Below are 19,642 nucleotides of genomic sequence, written 5' to 3' on the forward strand. Positions count from 1 at the left end.
CACAAAATTGCGCATGAGACATCGTTACCATGTGAGTCTATTTACAATTCTGTTTGGACACGAAATTACACCTTTGGCGATCGACCGCCTGGCGCCTACTATCCGAGATTATCTAAATTCGAGTTTTGACACGAATAGTGCAAGTGAGGCATCGCCTACTGTACGAGTCAATTTGTATTTGGACACGAATTCACACCTATGGCCAAACTGGCCATCGCCTACTATGCGAGTCTAGCGTAGATTGGTGTATATTGATACGATTAAATCTTTAATAAACTGGACTGAACTGAAAAAGCGCTTTATAATCTGCAAATGTTTGTTCATTAAATTACATTGTTCAATATTTATATTTTCGTCCGTTCAAGAAACACAATGTACAATGCGATGCACAAGACGCAGAACACTCTTTTCATTCGCTTCCTTGTATACGCCCTCTTCAGGCACCGAAGCCCAGATAAATCTCCACGCTTCGACACGTGCCACTGCCGAGAATCGAACCTAGTCTTCTCCTGTGGACGGTGGTGGATTTACTACAGATTTACCCACAACGTGAATTCTAATCTTGCACATCACTAGCACGAGAGAGAGATTTATTTCTTCGTCAATCGGGACAAGCAGAATGAGTTTGAGTATGCAAAAAATACTCATAATGAAAGTATTAATGTGTAGCTTTTAATAACGGTATAGACGGGTGCCGGTGATATGATCCTTAAGATCTTTATGTCAAGCCGGGACCCTGGAGATTATAATTAAGTATATGGCCTACATATACACTCGTTCTTACTAGTTAATAGTGAGTTTAGACCAGTGGTTCCCAACGTGGGCGATTTTGAGAAACAAGGAAGCGAAAATGCCAAAGGGGGAAAAAAGGTTAGAACGTCCTGTGAGATATGTTTAACAGGGTTGTAACGACTCGAGTCACGATTTTCTGATGACTCGACTTGATTCAAGTCATTTTCTCAAAATACAAAAATGACTCGAATCGAGACTCAGACGGCCCAAACCGACATTTCTTTGTAATTTCGAAAAAATAAAGTAACCACACTATTGGGATTTCGTCGATTGGTACTGATACTTGAAAATGCCACCAGAAACTGTTAAAAGTGGGAAAATTAATCTATTATAAATGCGAACCATTCGATATCACTAAACAGACTTATAAAAGTGGGATTCACTTTACCTGGAAACTGAGCAGTCAACACAATGACTTGGTATCGAGTCGTAATACCATGACTCGGACCTCTGACTTGGACTTTACTCGAGTCAAAACTATAAAAGTGAGATTGACTTGTGGCTTTAATTGATTCAATTTATTTCGCCATCCAATATTGTTGACTCCTCATCACCTCAAGGACTGCCCAGTGTCCACGGTCTTCAACGCTTTCACCTCGCTAAAACAGCTTTCTTCGCTATTGGTTTTGTCACCGCTTTATCTGGTTATTGTAATGTTGCCGCCGCGGCCAATCTATGGAAACGGCCTCTCGCCACTTTCAAACTTATATCCATGTTCTGAGACAAATGCATGCAACCCTAATTGATCCAACGACTCTAGTTGTGGTACCAAGGATTTCTCGAAACACACTAAACTCAGTTCTAAACATACAAAAATATCACATATAAACTTATCATTTTCTGCCCACCGTAAATAACATTATGAGTTTGATAAAGCATGTTCGTAGTTGGAACCAGCTATCAGAATTAATGTTCTTGACACGATACAGCTATTCTGAGATTAGAAATAGGGCTGGGCACAATATATGAGCAGGGTTGTAATGACCCGATCCAAGTCATACGACTCGAGACTAGGACGGCCAGGATAGATATTTCATTGTACCTTCGAAGAATAGAAAACTTACTACATTGTTGGTAATTCGTCTATCAGTCATGATACTTGGAAAATAGGTCCGGAAACCGTTAAAACTGAGAAGAATCACTATATTCTGAATGCGAGCCATTCTATATCACTCGAGCAGAGTTGAAAAAAGTGGACTGAACCGGATTGAACTGAAAACTGAACAGTGAATATGACTTGGACTCGAGTCAAAACACTATGAATCGGACACGACCCTCTACTAGCTGACTTGGACTTGGTGACGAACTGAAAATGACTCGACTTTACTCGAGTCAAAGCTATAAAATTGAGATTGACTTGTGACTTGATTACAACCTTGGATTTAAGCACTCGAATATTAATCGAGTGGTGATGATTCTTTCGGGCATTTTCAAATTTTCAAGACTTGAAACCTTGATCCGTTGTAGCGCAGCATACGAAACAAGTAGCAAAGGCTACGCAATACGCATACACAGGCATGGCCTACTAAAAACCATGGCGCCATAGGCCATGACGCAGGTTAGTGGAAATGACATGACAATGAAGTAGTGATCAACCCGTAGCATTGTCACCAAGTGCGATGAAATAGACACCGTCGAAAAAACACCAAATTCTCTTTAATATAGTGAAGAACTGAAAATAGAAAATATTCTTTGTAGTTCATAAAAGGTACACATTTGAACTTTCCACATCTTTCATACCGTTATGACGTCATATCGAATCACACAGGTCCTCGATTTTGCCCAGCCCAGTTTACAGTTTGTTCTCAAGCGCAAGTCACATAAGCGACTTTCGCAGGCCGGCAGCCAGAATATCGATTCTCCGTCGTTAGATACGGGCACAACCAAATGCTAAGCTCATCGCCAAGACATCCTACATCCTCCATAAAATAATTTGTCCTGGCAACAATATCCACTGAGGCCGTCGACAGCGCTTGTGTAAATCCAAGCATTTTACAAACGACCGTACCATCATTGTCATCCCAGCCATTAGGGCAGATCGTCCCCCAAGCTCCATCTTGATACAACTCGACTATACCTTGTTTTGCTCCGCCTGAAAGTCTAATCACTTGCGGTTCTTTTGCTGTGAAAAGTTAGTCTCAGAATATGACTTGGTTTCTGCACTTTAAATGTCACATTTACTGCTAAGGTAAGCTGGGGCTGGAATGGAAACCCAACGCTAGCAAAGTTATCACCAGATCAGCTTTGCATAAGGTGTTGGCCGAAAGATTCAAACGAATCAGGCTTGTACAAACCGCTGGATTTCAAAATGCGGAGCTAGAACTACTCACTTTTGAAAACTTGCAACAAGAACCAGAACTACTTACTTTTCTAAACTAGCAACTAGAACTAGAACTAATCACCTTTGAAGACTCGCGACTAGAACTCGAACTACTCAGTTTTAAAGACTCGTAACTAGAACTGCTCACTTTTCAAAACTCGCATATAGACCTAGAGTTAATTGCTTTTGAAAACAAACGACTAGAACTAGAACTACTCACTTTTCATAACTGGTAATTAGAAATAGCACTACTCACTTTTCAAAACCAGAACTAGAACAAAACCCTCACGTGACTAACAAAATCCAACTAACTAGATTCAATGCTGAAGCAACTCATTCATTTTTATATGATCGGCATTTCTAATGGACTGGGTTTTCGAGTTAAAGGAGTAGTAGTTTCCACCCCCAAATCCCACCCCTGGCCAAGCCGCTATAGTAGTGATGGCTCTGAACTAACAATGGCTACAAGAACATCTCACCACAAAACACCGGTATCACGACTCACGCCAAACAGCGAAACGCGTTTTCTAGTTGTTATACTATAAAAATAACTATATTATTTTTAGAAGTGGGCAACTGGAACTAGGTGATTGAAACCCCTACTATTTCAAACTCGGCACCTCGTCCTTTTGAAATGCCAATTTTATCCCCAATATTTCTTATCTCATTCGCAACTCTGCAATTCGTATTATCAGCTATTAGTTGGTTGTGTTTTAGGTCGTTACTTCAAACTTTAGTTCTAGTTGCCAGTTTTGAAATGTGAGTACTTCTAATTTTAGTTGCAAATTTTGAAAATATATTAGTTTGTACAGAAGGGTTGTTCAAAAATAACTGTTTTTCGGATTCCGGGATTCACTGATTAAATTGTTGGGTTGCCTAAAAAAAACGTGGCATACCAAATTTGGCACGATTCCAACTGGCAGATATGAACGCACAGGAGTTTTAATATTTTGAATTAACTAAAAATAAATTTAAAGTTTATTTTTTCAAACTTATTTGTCACTCCTGTGAAATTGTTGAGTCGTCTACAGAAACGATGCAAAACAAATTTGACACAATTCCAACCGGGAATTATACGAAAAGTAATATTGGACTTATTGCAAGTTATACTTGACTATGAGCCGTTATTTTGATGTTGGTAGGAATTCTCTTTCCCGGTTTCAGAAGCGGCCATTGACGGCTTCAAACATAACTGATGTCCCTCAGTATAGCATTCATATACAAAAATTAGATACAAACAACAACTGTTGTTTATTATATTTTGTGGCATATTTAGAGGTCAATCAGAGCAGCAAGAAGGCTATCAGAGAGCCGCGGCTGGGAATCACTGATCTACATGGACTTAGTCAAGTATTCATGGACTAGGACTATTGCACCCTTTCTTAGAAAGTTGTTCGACCCATGTGGCTGAGCTACTTACTAGAAGCACTTATGATTTTGTCAATTGGGAAGCAGTGTTTGGTAATATTTTCATCAATGTTATAAGTCAGGGGAGGGCAACTTCTCCAGTCGGCGGGCCGGATATAGGAAAATTAGGTACTCGGCGGGCCGGATTGCTGAATCGATACATTATTCGCCCATTTATCCACATATACAAGGAATAAATCGTATTTATTGAATGTATTTTAACGACAGCAATGTCACTTCAAAGCCATTTCTCGCCGATAATGGCGAAGACAATGTGGATTTGAGAATAACATTTTCAAACAGGCGCCGCCATGTCTGCTTCTCACTGGTCAATCAACACAAGGTGCAATCCCTAATTTAAGATTTCAAGGCGTTCGATAAGCCCGGTAACCCTAATTTACCAAGATATCAATTCATTAGGGTTGAGTAGGTGACGAGATAGCGTTGTTGTTCAGCTGTGCGGCCTAATTAATCTCGATATTGAATTCATGCGGCCCGCGACCTCTACGAAATTTGAAAAGTGGCCTGCGACCCCTTTTGAGTTGGCGACCGCTGGCATAAGCGGTGCCTTACAAAAGCCTAGAAGTGTGCCGTGCCACAAGTCGGCGGTTACGGAACCAAAAATATGAAATATCAGCCTGGTATAAATGACCATTGTAGTCGACAAAAATCATGATTAGTTGATTACCACAGACGACATTAGGATTGAGTGCATCGTAAATACCGATGATGACAGTCTTCTCGCTTCGACGAACTTATGCGTAAGCTCCACTCTCGCAACGCTGCGCACACACGTATATAATAACATACAGTCACTAAAATTTGACGTAGTAAGCAAATAGTGGGAATCTCGGCCGACTGGGGCCGCGGGCCACATTATCATGCAAGACGGAAAACTGTCCGCGGGCCGGACAAAATCCCTTTGCGGGCCGGATCCGGCCCGCGGGCTGTATGTTGCCCACCCCTGTTATAAGTGATATTGTCACTTACAAAACCAGACGATGTAATTAGTGTTTCATAATATCATGGTATAATCTCAAAAATTGAAACAATTTCGTGTTGGTCGCGATTTGGTTGAAATTTTCTCCTCTAACCAAAGAGACTTCGATTCCATCAAGGTGAAATGAGTGATACTCTGATTCCACAGCCGTGGTTGTTTAGGCAACCCAACAATTTTATCAGTAAACCCCCGGAATTCGGAAAAAAGTTATTTTTGAACATCGCTATTGTACAAGAGTCAACAGCAGCGCGTGGGAACTTGATTCACTACATATTATTCCGTACCTATTATGTGCTTACATTAGAGGAAAAACAAGCACACTTACCATGAAACACTGTTACAGCCTCGTCTATTATTTCATTCGCATATGCCACATCCCTCTCGTAAATATATAGATATCGATCAATGCCTGCAAGTGAACATCAGTGTTATCTCAAATAACCCACTTCAGCTTTTGCTAGCTTCTTGTCCAATGTAATAGATGACTGAATATCACAGTCAGGCAATATTACGCAAGACCAATGTTTACGGTCGCGTCCCTATTTCCGATTTCAAAATGCTCTGTAGCCAAGTCAAGTACTTTGACTTTTTTGAGTATCCAAGTAGAGAAGGGTGGGGTAAGATGATACATTAGGGTTGTTCAAAAATACCCCTTTTTGTGGATTCCGGGGATTCACTGATTCAATTGTTTATTTGCCTAAAGATGCTGCACACTAAGTCTGGCTCGATTCCAACTGGAGACGTGAACGCACTGGAGTTTGAAAATTTTGAAATTATGATAAAATAATTAATTTTTATTTCAATTAATCCTTTCAACCTCATGAAATTGTTAAGTTGCCTAACAGAGCGATGATTAATAATTTTTTCTCACTTCCATCCGGTAGAAGCGAAGTTATTGCAGCCGAAAATTTTGGATTCGGTAGTGCGTAATTCCTAAATTATTAATGAAAAACTCTAATAACTTTGCTTGTACGGGTTGGAATTGAGTCAAATTGGTTTTGCATCGTTGAAAACTCAACAATTTCATGGGGTTGAGAGTAAAATAAGAAAATAAAAATTTGCCAAATTTGGTGTGCAGCGATTTTATAGGCATCCTAAGTATTTCATCAGTGAAAGTTATTTTTGAACAGCCCTAATGAGACATGGACGTTTTACACGGACCAATTTTCTGATTGCCAGATTCATCCAACACTGTTGGTCTCATGATGTGATTCCATAGCCCTACCACATGACCAAGCTAGGCAGGTTTCAGGTTGGACAGAAAAATGTCAAAAGAAGCATTTTTATAATTTGTGTTCAAGTTAAGTGGCTTCATGTTCGTTAGGGCATACTCAGGGTCATACTCAGGACTCGAGTCATGATTTTTTGATGACTCGACTTTACTTGAGTTATTTTTCAAATGCACAAAATGACTCGACTCGACTTGTACTCGAGTCATTGTGACTGGGAGGAACAAGACATCGCAACTGCAAAAAATAGTAAAGTCACTGCATGATTGGTCCATCCGTCCTGATACTTAAAAAATAGGGCCAGAAGGTGTTACGACTGAGGAAATTTACGATGTCATGAATGCGAGCCATTCCATATCACTCGGGCAGAGTTGAAAAAAGTGGCTTGAACCGGAACTCAAAACTGAGCAGTGAATACAATCACTTGGATTCGGACTCAAATCACAACAAAATGACTCGGACTCGACACTACACACCGACTTGGACTTGACTCGGTGATGAATTGAAAATGACTCGACTTGACTTGAGTCAAATCTATAAGTGGGATTGACTTGTGACTTGGAACCTTGTGACTTGGTTACAACACTGCGGCATCCTTACTTATTAATAAGAAAAGGTAGGCAACCCTGCAAACCCCAGTTGGAAACCACTGCTGGATTACAGAAAAGCTCTGTGGCCTAATCAGAACAATGTCATGGCCCATACGTTGAACTCAAAGCTGGACGACTAGAAAATTTTCAGCATATTCAGTCTAGATCAGTGATTCCCAACGTGGAGGATTTTGAGAAACAAGGGGGAAAAATACCAAAGGGGTAACAGGGAGGCGAAACTGTTCAGTTCAGTTCGGTTTATCAGCGCTTTATATCAGCTCAATACACCTCAAAAAAATGCAAGACAATGGAAAGATAGGAAGGTGTCGAAACAACTTGGAGTAATCTTGGGAATCAGACACCCATCTTGACCTAGGCAATATAAAGAGGAGGCATGCACACTGAATGAGATAGTAAAGAAAAAGCAAGCGACAAAAAAATGGGGTGGCATATCACGGAAGGCAAGATCGATAGGTCAGGTCGTGGTCCGATAATCTTGAGAGCGGACTGAATGGAGCGTCCAGTACGAAATCGGCTGATTCAGCATATGACGTGAAAATTGACTAAGAAAAGGTCAACTCAACGAAAAAAGACATGGAAAACAGTTTTCCGAGCACCTACTCGGAAAAATGACCTTTCTTTAGTCAATTCACCAGCGATCAGAGTTAGGTCATCAAATTTTCCGTTTGTGTCTCCTCTTCTCGGATCCATAAATATGGAAGGGGGGACAAAATTTGAGTCGAGCTTGATAAGGGGGAGATGAGCTGACTAAGGTTGAGAACCACTGGTCAAGATTATAATTATAATTATGGCGACACAGCTTTTTCCTATTCATATCAGTATGAGAATTAGAATGACTGAATTCTCAAAAACTTGGAAAGTGAAAGTTATACGGCAAAAATAAAGCTCAGTTTATATGAAATCAGAGTTCATCCTCATAAGCATTAAAATGGCAAACGTCTGTGCACTATACAGTTCTCCTGGAGCATTTTCACAAAATAACAGTAATTAAATTGGAGCATAAAAACATTTCACATGTTAGATTACCAGCTGTCATTATACTAATTGGATAACTCGAGTTATGTAGCAGGGTTATAATGACTCGACTCGGGTCAATTTTTGTATTGACTCGACTTGTACTCGAGTCATTCTGCATGACTCAAACCAAGTCATATGACTTGAGACTAAGACGACCAAGACCTATACTTCATTGTAACTCCGAAGTATAGTAAAGTTACCACATGATTGGTATTTCGTCTATCAGGCCTGATACTTGGAAAACAGAGCCAGAAACTGTTAAAACCGAGGAAAATTACTACGGTACATTATGAAAGCGAGCCATTCTATATCAATCGAGCAGAGTTGAAAAAAGTAGGTTGAACCGGATTGAACTGAAAACTGGACAGGTTCACTATAATGACTTGGATTCGGATTTGAGTAAAAACGCTATGACTTGGACTTGACTCGAGTCAAAACTATAAAATGAGATTGACTTGTGACTCGGAACCCTGTAACTTGATTACAACCCTGTTGTGTAGTTGCCCGAGTCCATGACACTAGTTCTCAAACTTGGGGTCAGCGAGACAATTTTTTAGGACCGCGAAGCACCTTCCAAAACATTCACATGATCCAGAAAAAAACATATCTTTGTAGTATAAAAACTTTCAGGCAACTCATTTTTCAAACCAAACTCGAAGGCGGCTCAAAATTATATCGTTAGTCAACATAAGTAGCGTATTTTGGTGCTGAGTTATTTAAAAAATAAACTGCATCCGTCACATTGACACCATAAACTCCAACATGTTGTTTTGTGTTGACTTTGTGAGGGACCACGGGTCAGTTCAAACTTTTCCAAGGGGCCATTTCGTGAATTTCGTTGAAAAGTTTGAGAGCCACTGCTCTAAGCCAAGTGGGTCGCATGCTTCTTACTTTACTTGGAACCACTGAACCACGGCAATTGCATGTAATCTCGCAGTTCCTGCAAGTGAACATTAAATACTTACGCTTTAACGTGTTTAAGATTGACTGCAATATATTCAAGTCCGATTGATGTGTAGATGTCTCTACAGTCGAGAAACCTTAGAGAAAAAAGTGTGTTCAAGATTGCGTCAGGACAATGTTCTAGAACAGTTGTTCTTAACGGATGTTCCACAGAACACTAGGGGCTGATACCTATGATTTGTGTTGATACACACATGCCCTATCCACCATTGGTTGCAGGCAGGATTGCAACCAAGTCACAAGGTTCTGAGTCCCTTCACAAGTCAATTTGACTTTCATAGTTTTGACTCAAACCAAGTCGAGTCAGTTTGAATTCACCACCGAGTCGAGTCCAAGTCAGCGAATAACAGGACGTGTCTGAGTCATAGTAGTAAGACCCGAGTCGGAGTTCAAGTCATCGTGTTTACTGTTCAGTATCGAGTTCAAGTTAGGCTCAACTCATTTCTGTGAAACGATTGGGTAACATCGAAAGTCTCAGATTCGTAATATACTCTTGTTTTCTGACTCTAAACATGTTTATTCAAACAATAAAAGACAGTTTCTGGGCCTAATTTTCAAGTTTCACAGAAGTGAGTTGAACCTGTTTTGAACTCAATAATTTACAACAAACTCTATAAATTACATTTGGACTCACGTCTCAACATTATGAATTGAACTCGACCTGTTTCTCCGTGACTTGAACACGGTGGTCAAGTGAAAATGACGCGACTTGACTTGAGTTAAAACTATACTAATTGACCTGTGATGCAGAACCTTGTGACTCGGTTACCACCCTGGACTTGAGTCGTCTATTCATTCCAAAATGTGACTAAAGTCATCCCAACACTGGTAATAATTGGTCCAACTGAACAAAATCATCCTAAATCCTTGAATAAACAGTAGTACCGTGCATAATTACTGGCGAGATTTCCCCACATTGCATAACATTCCTATATGATTATAGCAGAATCACTGGGTCTCTGAGGGTGTCAGTTCAAGTGTACAGTACACACTGGGTACTAATATGTTGGATGTTTGTACTCGGTTGGCATAAAGAAGCCTGCTAAGATCATTTTTACTCTCGTGTAGCACTGAGCTCACCTTCCTCATTTTCATTCAATGCATTCGTCGTGAATTGCGCAAGTTCGGAAATTGACAATTGAATGTTGTCATTCGTATTTTGGATTTCCATGAGATTTTTCGTGATTTCACTATCTATTAGCCGCAACACTGCCTCTTCACTTAATCTGCTAGCTTGAAGTTCTAAAACAAACATGGGAGTGACGTCTTAATTCCAGTGGATTATGCTTACTCACAATCAAACATGGCTCACAGAGATCTCTGAATATGACTGTAAGACTTGGCCCAGGTAATTTTATCATAGTGAGGTATGATACAAGAGATAAGAAACTTAAACCAAAACTTGATTGGTATAAGTTACATAAAGCTGCTTAAAAATCATGATGAAAAGGGCATTACGTGTACATGTCATTTACCCGTTAGTACTTCACTAAGTATTTTTACCGCAGTGAAAATGCATGTGACAGGGCAATCCCAAGTATGCAGGGTGGATGTTTCACCAAAGAGCTTGCAGACCAAAGGTGGAATTCAGTCAGTCAATTGTCAATTTCATCATTTTAATACACGGCAAGACCGCGATACAACGGAAAGGTAGTAAGGTGTCGAAACGACTTGGAGTATTCTTTTAAATCAGACATCAACCTAGGCCTAGTTGATGTAAAAGTAGGTATGCAAACTGAATTGGAAGTAAAAGAGGTATTATAAAAGGACCAGCGACAAAAACAGGTGGCATGTGTCGCAAGGCGAGATCGATATGTCAGATGATGGTCCGGTAAACTCGACAGCATGGCACCGCTACAGATGTTGGTATCGCCTACAGAATTGGAATCTATACTACTTTGCCAGTGCTGGCAAATAAGCCTTTGCAATATATGCAATTAACAAATGTTTCATCTAGACCAATGGTTCCCAACGTGGGCGATATCGCCCCCAGGGGGCGATTTGGCGGTCTAGGGGGGCAAAAATAACGAAGGGGCGATAGGGGGGCGAAAACGGACGAAGGGGGCGAAAACAACGAAGGGGCGATAGGGGGCCAAGGCGCGTTAAAACGGCTATATTGGAGTCGGGACCGTAACTACCGCCCCCTAAACCCCCCAATTGAGGTTGGAGGGCCCAAAATCGAAGGAAGCCTAAAATTATTTCGTGAATTAACATGAATGATAGAGTAATTTTTTAGAAATTCATGCCACTTTTTCAAAAATTTTTCGCGTCGGGCACGATTTAATATTTTCATGTATCTTGATGTTGTAGTCTCCGTCACCCAACAAAGATACGCATGATTTATGGAAATAAAAGACTTCGGCGTCGGCCATTACTGCGCCACGACGACGCGCCAAGACATATGAAGTTAGAGGCCATGTAACATGCGACTCCGAGAAGTGTGCCAGAATGATCAGCAGAGAAAAGGCCTTGGCCGAAAAGGAATGCCTTGTGCTGACCGAAAACTTTGATATATATACATATATGTTTAATTGTCCATAGGCGCCTCAATGGCTGGCGTCGAATGTTCCTGTCCTGGCGACTTTAACCCTACAGGACAAATGCCATCCCGCAAGGAGAAATTTATTTACCAGCAAAGAAATACCAATATGAAATCATGTGCGTCTTTTAGTTTGGTACCTTTTGACGATTTCCATACCTTCTGACATCGCAGATATAGGTCACGAAATAGCATCAGGTGAAGAAGTCAATATAACAACGATTCCGTCCGAAGATGTTTAATTATTATGTAGGGGTCCTACCTTTTCCAACATACCACATCGACCATATTGACCGATTCAAACATGAATTATATAAATTTGTTGCGCTTCGCGCGTTTAGGCGAAATACGGTGACTCACCAAACAGTACATGAAATAGGGTATAGCTAATATGTAGCGACAAAAATCCCACTGGCTGAGGGGGGTCTGGGGTTTGGTTTATCACCCTATGGGGCCAAAGACCAACGTTTTTTGGGGGGGACTGACGAAGTGCTGTTTTTCGGTTCCCAATATTTGGGGAGCGATGATCGGTGTGGAGCTTTAAAAGGGGGCGATGGGTCGAAAAAGGTTGGGAACCACTGATCTAGACCATGGATGAAGTTTAGAAGTAGAACTCTGACAATTCCAACCCATAGTACAGATGTTTAACTGTTAATTCTGAAACCCAAACATTCTATTATTATTTTGACGAGGTAGCCATGATTAATATTAAAACGTTCTGCTACCAACAACAGTATATTAACAGATCATCATATTAGAAATTACACTTGCTCATGCTGGCAAGCAGGATGAAAATTTACTCTAGCAGAGAGATGTCAAAGGTAATTATGATCTTACAAGTAGAAGCAGACAAAAACACCAAATTTGAAAAGTCATCAACAAGTTGGTGTGATATGCAATGTAACAAAACATCATCATGTAAAATTGTATCATCAATCAGGTATAACAAAACAGTATTGCAATTTACAATAGAAAAACATCAACTGGATTGGTGTATTTAGCCTTCCATACCAGCATAATGGCATCGTTCGCAGCCTAAGCTGTCTAAATAAGATTTCCCACTGGAAACTGTACCAGGATAAGATTAAATACAACAGCAATAATAGGCCTTACCTTACCTTTCAAAACCTTTCCGGCATCAATTTCTAACGTCTTGCTGAAACTGTCCACCGCGTCTGCTTGCTTCCTGTTGCTCAATTGAACATCTGCGGGTCATAATTACGCTACTTTTAACAAGCAAGGAATTGGGATTTGTGAACTGAATTGAACTTGAAACTAGGGTTGGAAACAATGATTCGAGTACTCAAATCTGAATCGAGTATTAATTCTACTGATTTGAGTGGAGTAGTTAGAGATGAGATTTTTCGGTACTGAAATCATACGCTCCATGCCACTAAGAGTTAATTTATATCAGGGTTGTAACCAAGTCACTAGGCTCCGAGTCACAAGTCAATCTCACTTTTATACTTTTGACTCGAGTCAAGTCGAGTCAGTTTCAATTCACTACCGAGTCATGTCCGAGTCCAAGTCAACGATCAGAGGGTCAAGTCCGAGTCATGGTATTATGACTCGAGTCAGAGTCATTGTGTTGACTGCTTAGTTTACAGTTAAAGTCTTGTTAAACCCACTTTTTATCTCTGTTTGGTGATATCGAATGGTTCGCATTTATAATATACTAATTTTCCACGCTTTTAGCAGTTTATGGTCGCATTTTCAAGTACCGGTACCTGTACCAATAGACGAAATCCAATAGTGTGGTCACTTTACTATTCTTTGAAATTACAATGTAATGTAGGTCTTAGCTGTCTGAGTCTTGAGTCATCAGAAAATCGTGACTCGAGTCATTACAACCCTGATTTATATATGAGAATTATGGTATCGATACTATTTTTTACTGTGGACTCTGTAAATAATCTTGATCGGTCATATCGCAGCATACAAAACATGTAATACAAAGTTACGTATGCTAGTGGAAATGACATATTTGTGTTATGATCAATCGACAGTATTATCACAAAGTGCAATGAAATAGGTACGGTATAAACGAAAAACCACCACATCATCCTTAATGTGAAGAATAACTGTGGTTAATTTCTTTGTGATCGCGTAAAAGGTAGGCATTTAGAATTTCCACATCAGTCACAATCTTACGACATACCCAGTGACACTCGAATATTAGACTCAAAGCCTAATTACCCGACTCAGAATCGAATCACCGATGTACTCAAGTCTGCCCACCCTTATGTGCAGCTTGATTCCTACATTATTTCTATAAATTTCGTGGTTAAAAACACTTACACGACACTTGAGAAATAGACTACTTTAGAATTGACACACACAGATCTGCGGACATATAAATTGCAATACGTTCGCTCAATTGATTCGAAAAATAATGTATCTCATGTTAAGGATGATCATACCCATCAAAGTATTCTTCTGTACATCTGACATCTCTTGAATTAGACGCGAAATGTCACTGAGCTGCAAACAAAGATGGCCACAAATTACAATAAAAATTCATCATTATAACCAGGGTTGCCATCGACATGGACCCAAAAATAAGGACAGTCGAAAAATTAGATTAGCATTAAAAGCGTTTATGTACACATACTTTGTAATTATACGAGCCGTGGCATATCTCATTCCAGAAACAGCCTGCTCCAGCAACCCCTTGTCAGTATAAGGTGCTTCATGGACCTCACGACAGCTCAAGTCTAGGTTTACCTTTACTTGTAAACCGAAACAGCACTTCGTCAGCCCCGCCCCCCCCCCCCCCCCAAAAAAAAATACACGTTGGTCTTGCCCTCCCCGTAACATGGGGTGATAAACCAAACCTCTTCACCTCGTTGTGATTAGAGGCGTCAACCAAGATAGAAAAAAGGCTGTACTGTACAGTACATCAAGTTTAGACAAAATCATTTTTTGATCGCGGAGCAAGAACTCCAGTAACAATGCTTGTAGTCTAGGCTCTGGCCGAAGCCAACTTCTTTGCGATATTGGAATGGAGGAATGTTGCTTTGAATAATTTCGATGTGCAATCGTTGGTGCGGAATGATTAATGTCGCAATTGCAGATTTTGCAATGTGCGACGTACTCGCCTTTCAAGCTTTGTTTGATACTTTTAAATTCTCTCTCATAATCGTCACAAAAAACGTTTTCACGCCTGCTCATATTAACTACCAGATTTAGCCTTATTAGTTGCTAACAGCCTAACAGAACAATATAATTTAGATAAATTTATCAATGATTTATAGCTTTACTCTTTAACTTAAGAGTCGACGTCTTTTTTCAGTACGCAATAAATGCTGCCTTCCCTACAGCTTATTCTTCTTTAGACTAAACAGCAGATAATCTGGTACTGCTGTTTACTGCTAAAATGACGTCCGCTGCGACAGGTTGGTACAGCCGAAACTGCTGCACCACTCACTGCCCTAGCTAAGCCATTGCACCACTTCGAAGTCAAATCAAGTGGTGCGTACGCCACGGGAGTTCCTTTCATCCATGATGTCATAAAATCTCGACGCAAAAGCATAATTTTAGAATATTATGCAACACGGATACCAGAGGGAAACTATCGAAGTTCTGTAGTTGTTGAAAATAAAACAAAATAAGGACGCAAGTCGAAAATAAGGACATTTCTTAGAAATAAGGACAGTTGAGTTTTCTAAGACGTGACCCTTCAAAATAAGGACAAATCTTAGAAATAAGGACGGTATGGTAACCCTGATTATAACTAACATCTTGCCTTTCCGACTGCAAGCATTGACAGAGTAGCTGATAGGGCACAGGTAGCGAGCAAACAGAAGAGTGGCACTATTGTCATCGTGAACCATACTGATCTTCTCTGCGGTGAATCTGGATCAATGCAATAACATGTAAGAATACTATCTGAAAGCATTGTCTTACTGAACAGACTGAATAGATCAACCCAGATGCCAGTGATAAAAGATCTTTATCTTTGATAACTTCATATTGAATGCTTTATATTTTTGTACTGTATAGGTTAGGGGTGGCCAACCTTTCGACCAAAAGGCCACATGCAATTGACAAACTTTTGAGAGGGCCACTAGCCGCGAAGCGCGAAAATTTTTCAAAGTTTATAGGTCCATATTATTGTTACTTGAGTATATTGTGGTCTGCTCTATATCGCTGGGCTCAGATTGCAAGGACTGGACTGTTCGGCGCCTGGACAAACCGATATCAAAAGCTTCGGCCGACATGCATCAATCATTTTGTGACTAGATTTCATCGTTGACGATCTTTCTGCGAGCGCAAACGCAAGGTTTCATGTTGAACGACACTTTCTCTCCTAATTGTGAATATAGTTAGACTCAATCTGGTACATTATGCGTTCTCTCATTTTCAGGACGGGGTAACAATACTAGAAGCAAGAAATCGAGTGACAACATGTTGTGCGAAGCGTGAAGAAAATTTATACTTTGGATAAATCTACCCCATACCGACTGTCCCACAGATCTGCAAAATTACGGAACTTATATTTTAGTCAGTATAGTGTCTGATTTCGGAGACTACTACAAGTCGTTTCGACACCTTCCTATCTTCCTTTGTATAACAGTCTTGTGGTGTATTGAAATGATGAAAATTGTAGCAATAAATTGAATTGAATTATACATCCCAAGTGTTGCGGCCAGACTAATCAAATTTTTGGTTGGCCTTGCAAGTTCACAATCTGGCAATCCATTTTGAAAATTTTTGACCGCCCCTAGTATAGGTCATACACACTATAGAAATAACCAGTGAATCAGGCAAGATAAGGGGTTGCAATGTTTTGCAATCTCCACGTACACATTCTATATAAAGTATAATATTTTGCACAACAGCTAGCAATCAGCAAATCTAGATACATGTTTCTTGTACATGTACAATGTTCTTTATAATTCTCTACTATGGTAGTTGCTGACTATTACCCCGACCAGTGCAAACCGTAAATATTCAAGTTATTTCAATATGGATATAACATTGAATTGTATATAGCCTTTTAAAGTTGTGTAACTCCAAGAAGCTTTTTAATCAGCAAATCTATAACACCATTTCCATTTTAAGTACATATTTTTGCAAGAAATTCATAAAATATAAACTCGGTGAATGAATCAGTTAAACGTCAAGTTACGTTACTAGCTGAAGTAACGGTGAAATTTTCACAGCAAATAAGCTGCTTCAATCTTCAACCATTTTATTGAAATTTTCAGGAGATTTCAACAATATTGCAATTTGATGAAAAGATGGACATTGGACATGACTGATGTCATCTAACAATGATGAAGGCAGACTGTGGGTTTATCTAAAAATACCACAAAGAGTTCATGGCACAGAAAAAGCGGAACATGGAAATATTGGATGAATGCATACCAACAACAACAGACAGATCGTCATTGAAATGAAATGTGTCAATAATAATCAATCACTTGATTCCCTATTATGGAATTACGCAGATCAAACACTCTGCTTGGCGGAAAACAAATGAAATGTACCGCTATCTATTTTTATACCCGAAACTAATTTATTAAAAACATAAAAGAAATTTTGGACTACAGAATTTGCGTCATCAGTGAATTTTATATCTATTACTCTCACCTAAGCAATCTTTTTCTTTAGACTTTCTGCCACTATCTCGCGTTCTTCCCCCGCTTTTCATTAACATATCTGTACTGTATTCTGTACTGTACTGCAAAGCTATTTTAGGAAGATGCAAGAAATAAAGCGGTTTGTCGAGATTTACAATTGAAACTATTGTGTATGACTAAAAAGTAATCCTCTTTTCAAGCAATATACAGAGAACAGGAGACACAAATTACAAAATAAATACGCATATAAAACACGACAAACAAACCCATAATAACTCACATATTTAACAAACCAACTGATAAACAGTCAATATTCAAAAGATACGCCATCTAGCTTAACCCGCATTTCCAAAACTTCAGCGCATTCATTTGAAAAGCTTTACAGCAGTGGTTTCCAACTTGAGCAATTTTTAAGAAACAAGGGGGCGAAAATGTTAGAAAGTCCAATGAGATATATTAAATTAATACAGCAAAAAATGCACATGGAAACGGCTTATTTCTGCATACGACGCGGAAGTTGATTTAAAAAAGGTCAACTCATCGGAAATTAGACGATGTAACGGGTTTTTCGAGCACCTACTCGGAAAAGAACCTTTCTTTCACCAGCAATCAGTGTTAGGTAAATAAATTTCTCGTTTACATGTTCTCTTTGACGGATTCGTAAATTTCATGTAGGAGGGGAGGGGGGACGAAAATTTGTGTCGATGAGTCGAAAAAGGTTGGGAGCCACTGCTATTCAACCATTGCTATACTTCATCATGAAATAAACTAGACAGGTTGCATCTGGACACTTGTAATCAATATTTCTCTAGTCTAGCAGTCTCAGATTATAATTTTCCGACTCCCTGCCATCTAGGGTTACCATATTATTATATCTGAAGTGAGGACACTTTTTCAAAATTTTCAAACTTGCAAAACCGGAGGAAAATCCTGAAAAAATGGTAAATTTTTCCCACCTTGTGGTCGGTCGACTAAAAAAAAGGTCAACTTTGCCGCTCAGCACCCAAAATACTGTTTTTTACTTCACATTATCAGGTGGTTGACTAAAAAAATAGTCAACTTTCCAGCCCAGCTCCCGAAATACCCGCCATAGTATTACTTCGGTGCTGATTTCCTGTATCTGAGTCAATTTTGCCATATATTTACCTGAAATTCTCAAAAAAGAGGACAAAATCTCAAAAAAGAAGACATTTGGGCGTCCTCCGAGGACAATTTCAAAAAAGAGGACAAATCCTCGTAAAAGAGGACATATGGTAACCCTACCCACTATCATGTTTTGACGTGACGAAAATTGCCGCTGTTCATCACCTCTAACGGCTGATACTGACATTCTTACAAAGTGTGTTATCAACTTGATATTATTGTCCTACAGTCTTGATAAGTCACCGAGAGACGCAAAAAATCTTCAACATGACAAGCAACATCATGAGAAGTTTCAACTGAATCCAGAGCCATCCTCCAAATAATATCTATTCAAACGAGTCCAGCTACACACTACCGAGGCATCTCGCGTGTGATCGCACGAGTGAACACTGGTCTTATTACAGTCCATCAGACTCATTTCGTAGCCAGAGCATTCCATTTCGCTGAACCATATCCCCCCCTTGCCTCCCGGTAAATTTCCGACCGAGCTAGCGCTCTCATAACCCAGCATTCTGCAAAAGACGTGCCCGTCCTTCAGATCCCACTTGTTATCGCAAATGGTACCCCACGCTCCGTAGTGGAACAATTCAACTCTTCCGTTATCTTGTGCAGCATCGGAAAATCGCACCGGACGCGCCTGAATGACTGAAAATTTGTAATAGCGATAAGGTTTTGAGCAATGCGTCGGACCAAACACTATATGCTGCTCGCCTGGATCAGAGTTGGACAGCTGGATAAATCTACCGTAATTTTCCGAATATAGCACGCCCCCGTGTGTAATACGCTTAAAATGACGTGTGAATTCTGGGAAAAAAACTGTACCCATGTATAATACGCACCCTGCATTCGCAGTACATGAATAGCTATGCTTTAGTATTCAATGTCATTCAGTTTTGCGATGTCACTGTTGAACAACCATGACATAACCATCACTACCGTAATTTTCCAAGTATAGTACGCCCCCATGTATAATACGCACCCTTAAAATGGCGTGCAAATTCTGGGAAAAAGCCTGTACCCATGTATAGTACACACC

General features: G+C 39.8%; 2 protein-coding genes across 12 annotated transcripts in view; both read right to left on the bottom strand.

The window, feature by feature from the left end:
* Positions 1-282: 282 nt before the first annotated feature.
* On the bottom strand, positions 283-17,547 carry LOC145458140 (scavenger receptor cysteine-rich type 1 protein M130-like). Of its 7 annotated transcripts, none has more exons than XR_013921075.1 (9): positions 17,474-17,547; positions 15,624-15,733; positions 14,299-14,359; positions 12,997-13,083; positions 10,420-10,581; positions 9,342-9,416; positions 5,845-5,928; positions 2,533-2,914; positions 283-2,464 (listed from the first exon to the last, which is right to left on the bottom strand). XR_013921075.1 is itself a non-coding variant. In XM_080336496.1 (9 exons), exons 1-9 carry the CDS (start codon positions 17,538-17,540, stop codon positions 2,705-2,707), a joined length of 786 nt encoding a protein of 261 aa, XP_080192622.1. In that variant the 5' UTR covers positions 17,541-17,547; the 3' UTR covers positions 283-2,704. The 7 variants fall into 7 exon arrangements, 6 of the variants coding, with proteins under 6 accessions (XP_080192622.1, XP_080192619.1, XP_080192621.1 ...); XM_080336496.1 differs by having other exon boundaries at positions 283-2,730; positions 2,801-2,914; XM_080336493.1 differs by having other exon boundaries at positions 283-2,914.
* A 25-nt stretch (positions 17,548-17,572) lies between these two features.
* Positions 17,573-19,642, bottom strand: part of LOC145458138 (uncharacterized) — a 28,504-nt gene continuing 26,434 nt past the window's right edge. For 3 of the 5 annotated variants that reach the window (XM_080336488.1, XM_080336489.1, XM_080336487.1), the window contains one exon: positions 17,573-19,251. In XM_080336488.1, coding sequence (XP_080192614.1) covers positions 18,899-19,251 — 353 coding nt within the window. In that variant the 3' untranslated portion in view covers positions 17,573-18,898. The remainder of the gene's footprint in view (positions 19,252-19,642) is intronic. The other 2 variants (XM_080336491.1, XM_080336492.1) reach the window with 2 other exon arrangements.

This window comes from Botryllus schlosseri, chromosome 15 (genome assembly GCF_051294905.1).
Source record: "Botryllus schlosseri isolate E-star chromosome 15, Bs_hap1, whole genome shotgun sequence".
In the NCBI taxonomy this organism is placed as follows: domain Eukaryota; kingdom Metazoa; phylum Chordata; class Ascidiacea; order Stolidobranchia; family Styelidae; genus Botryllus; species Botryllus schlosseri.

Coding starts and splice junctions, on each gene's coding strand:
- LOC145458140 (XM_080336493.1), bottom strand. CDS start 17,540: ATGTTAATGAAAAGCGGGGGAAGAACGCGAGATAGTGGCAGAAAGTCT. Junction 15,734..17,473: donor TAAAGAAAAAGATTGCTTAG/GTGAGAGTAATA, acceptor GCATTGATCCAG/ATTCACCGCAGAGAAGATCA. Junction 14,360..15,623: donor CAATGCTTGCAGTCGGAAAG/GCAAGATGTTAG, acceptor CTTTGTTTGCAG/CTCAGTGACATTTCGCGTCT.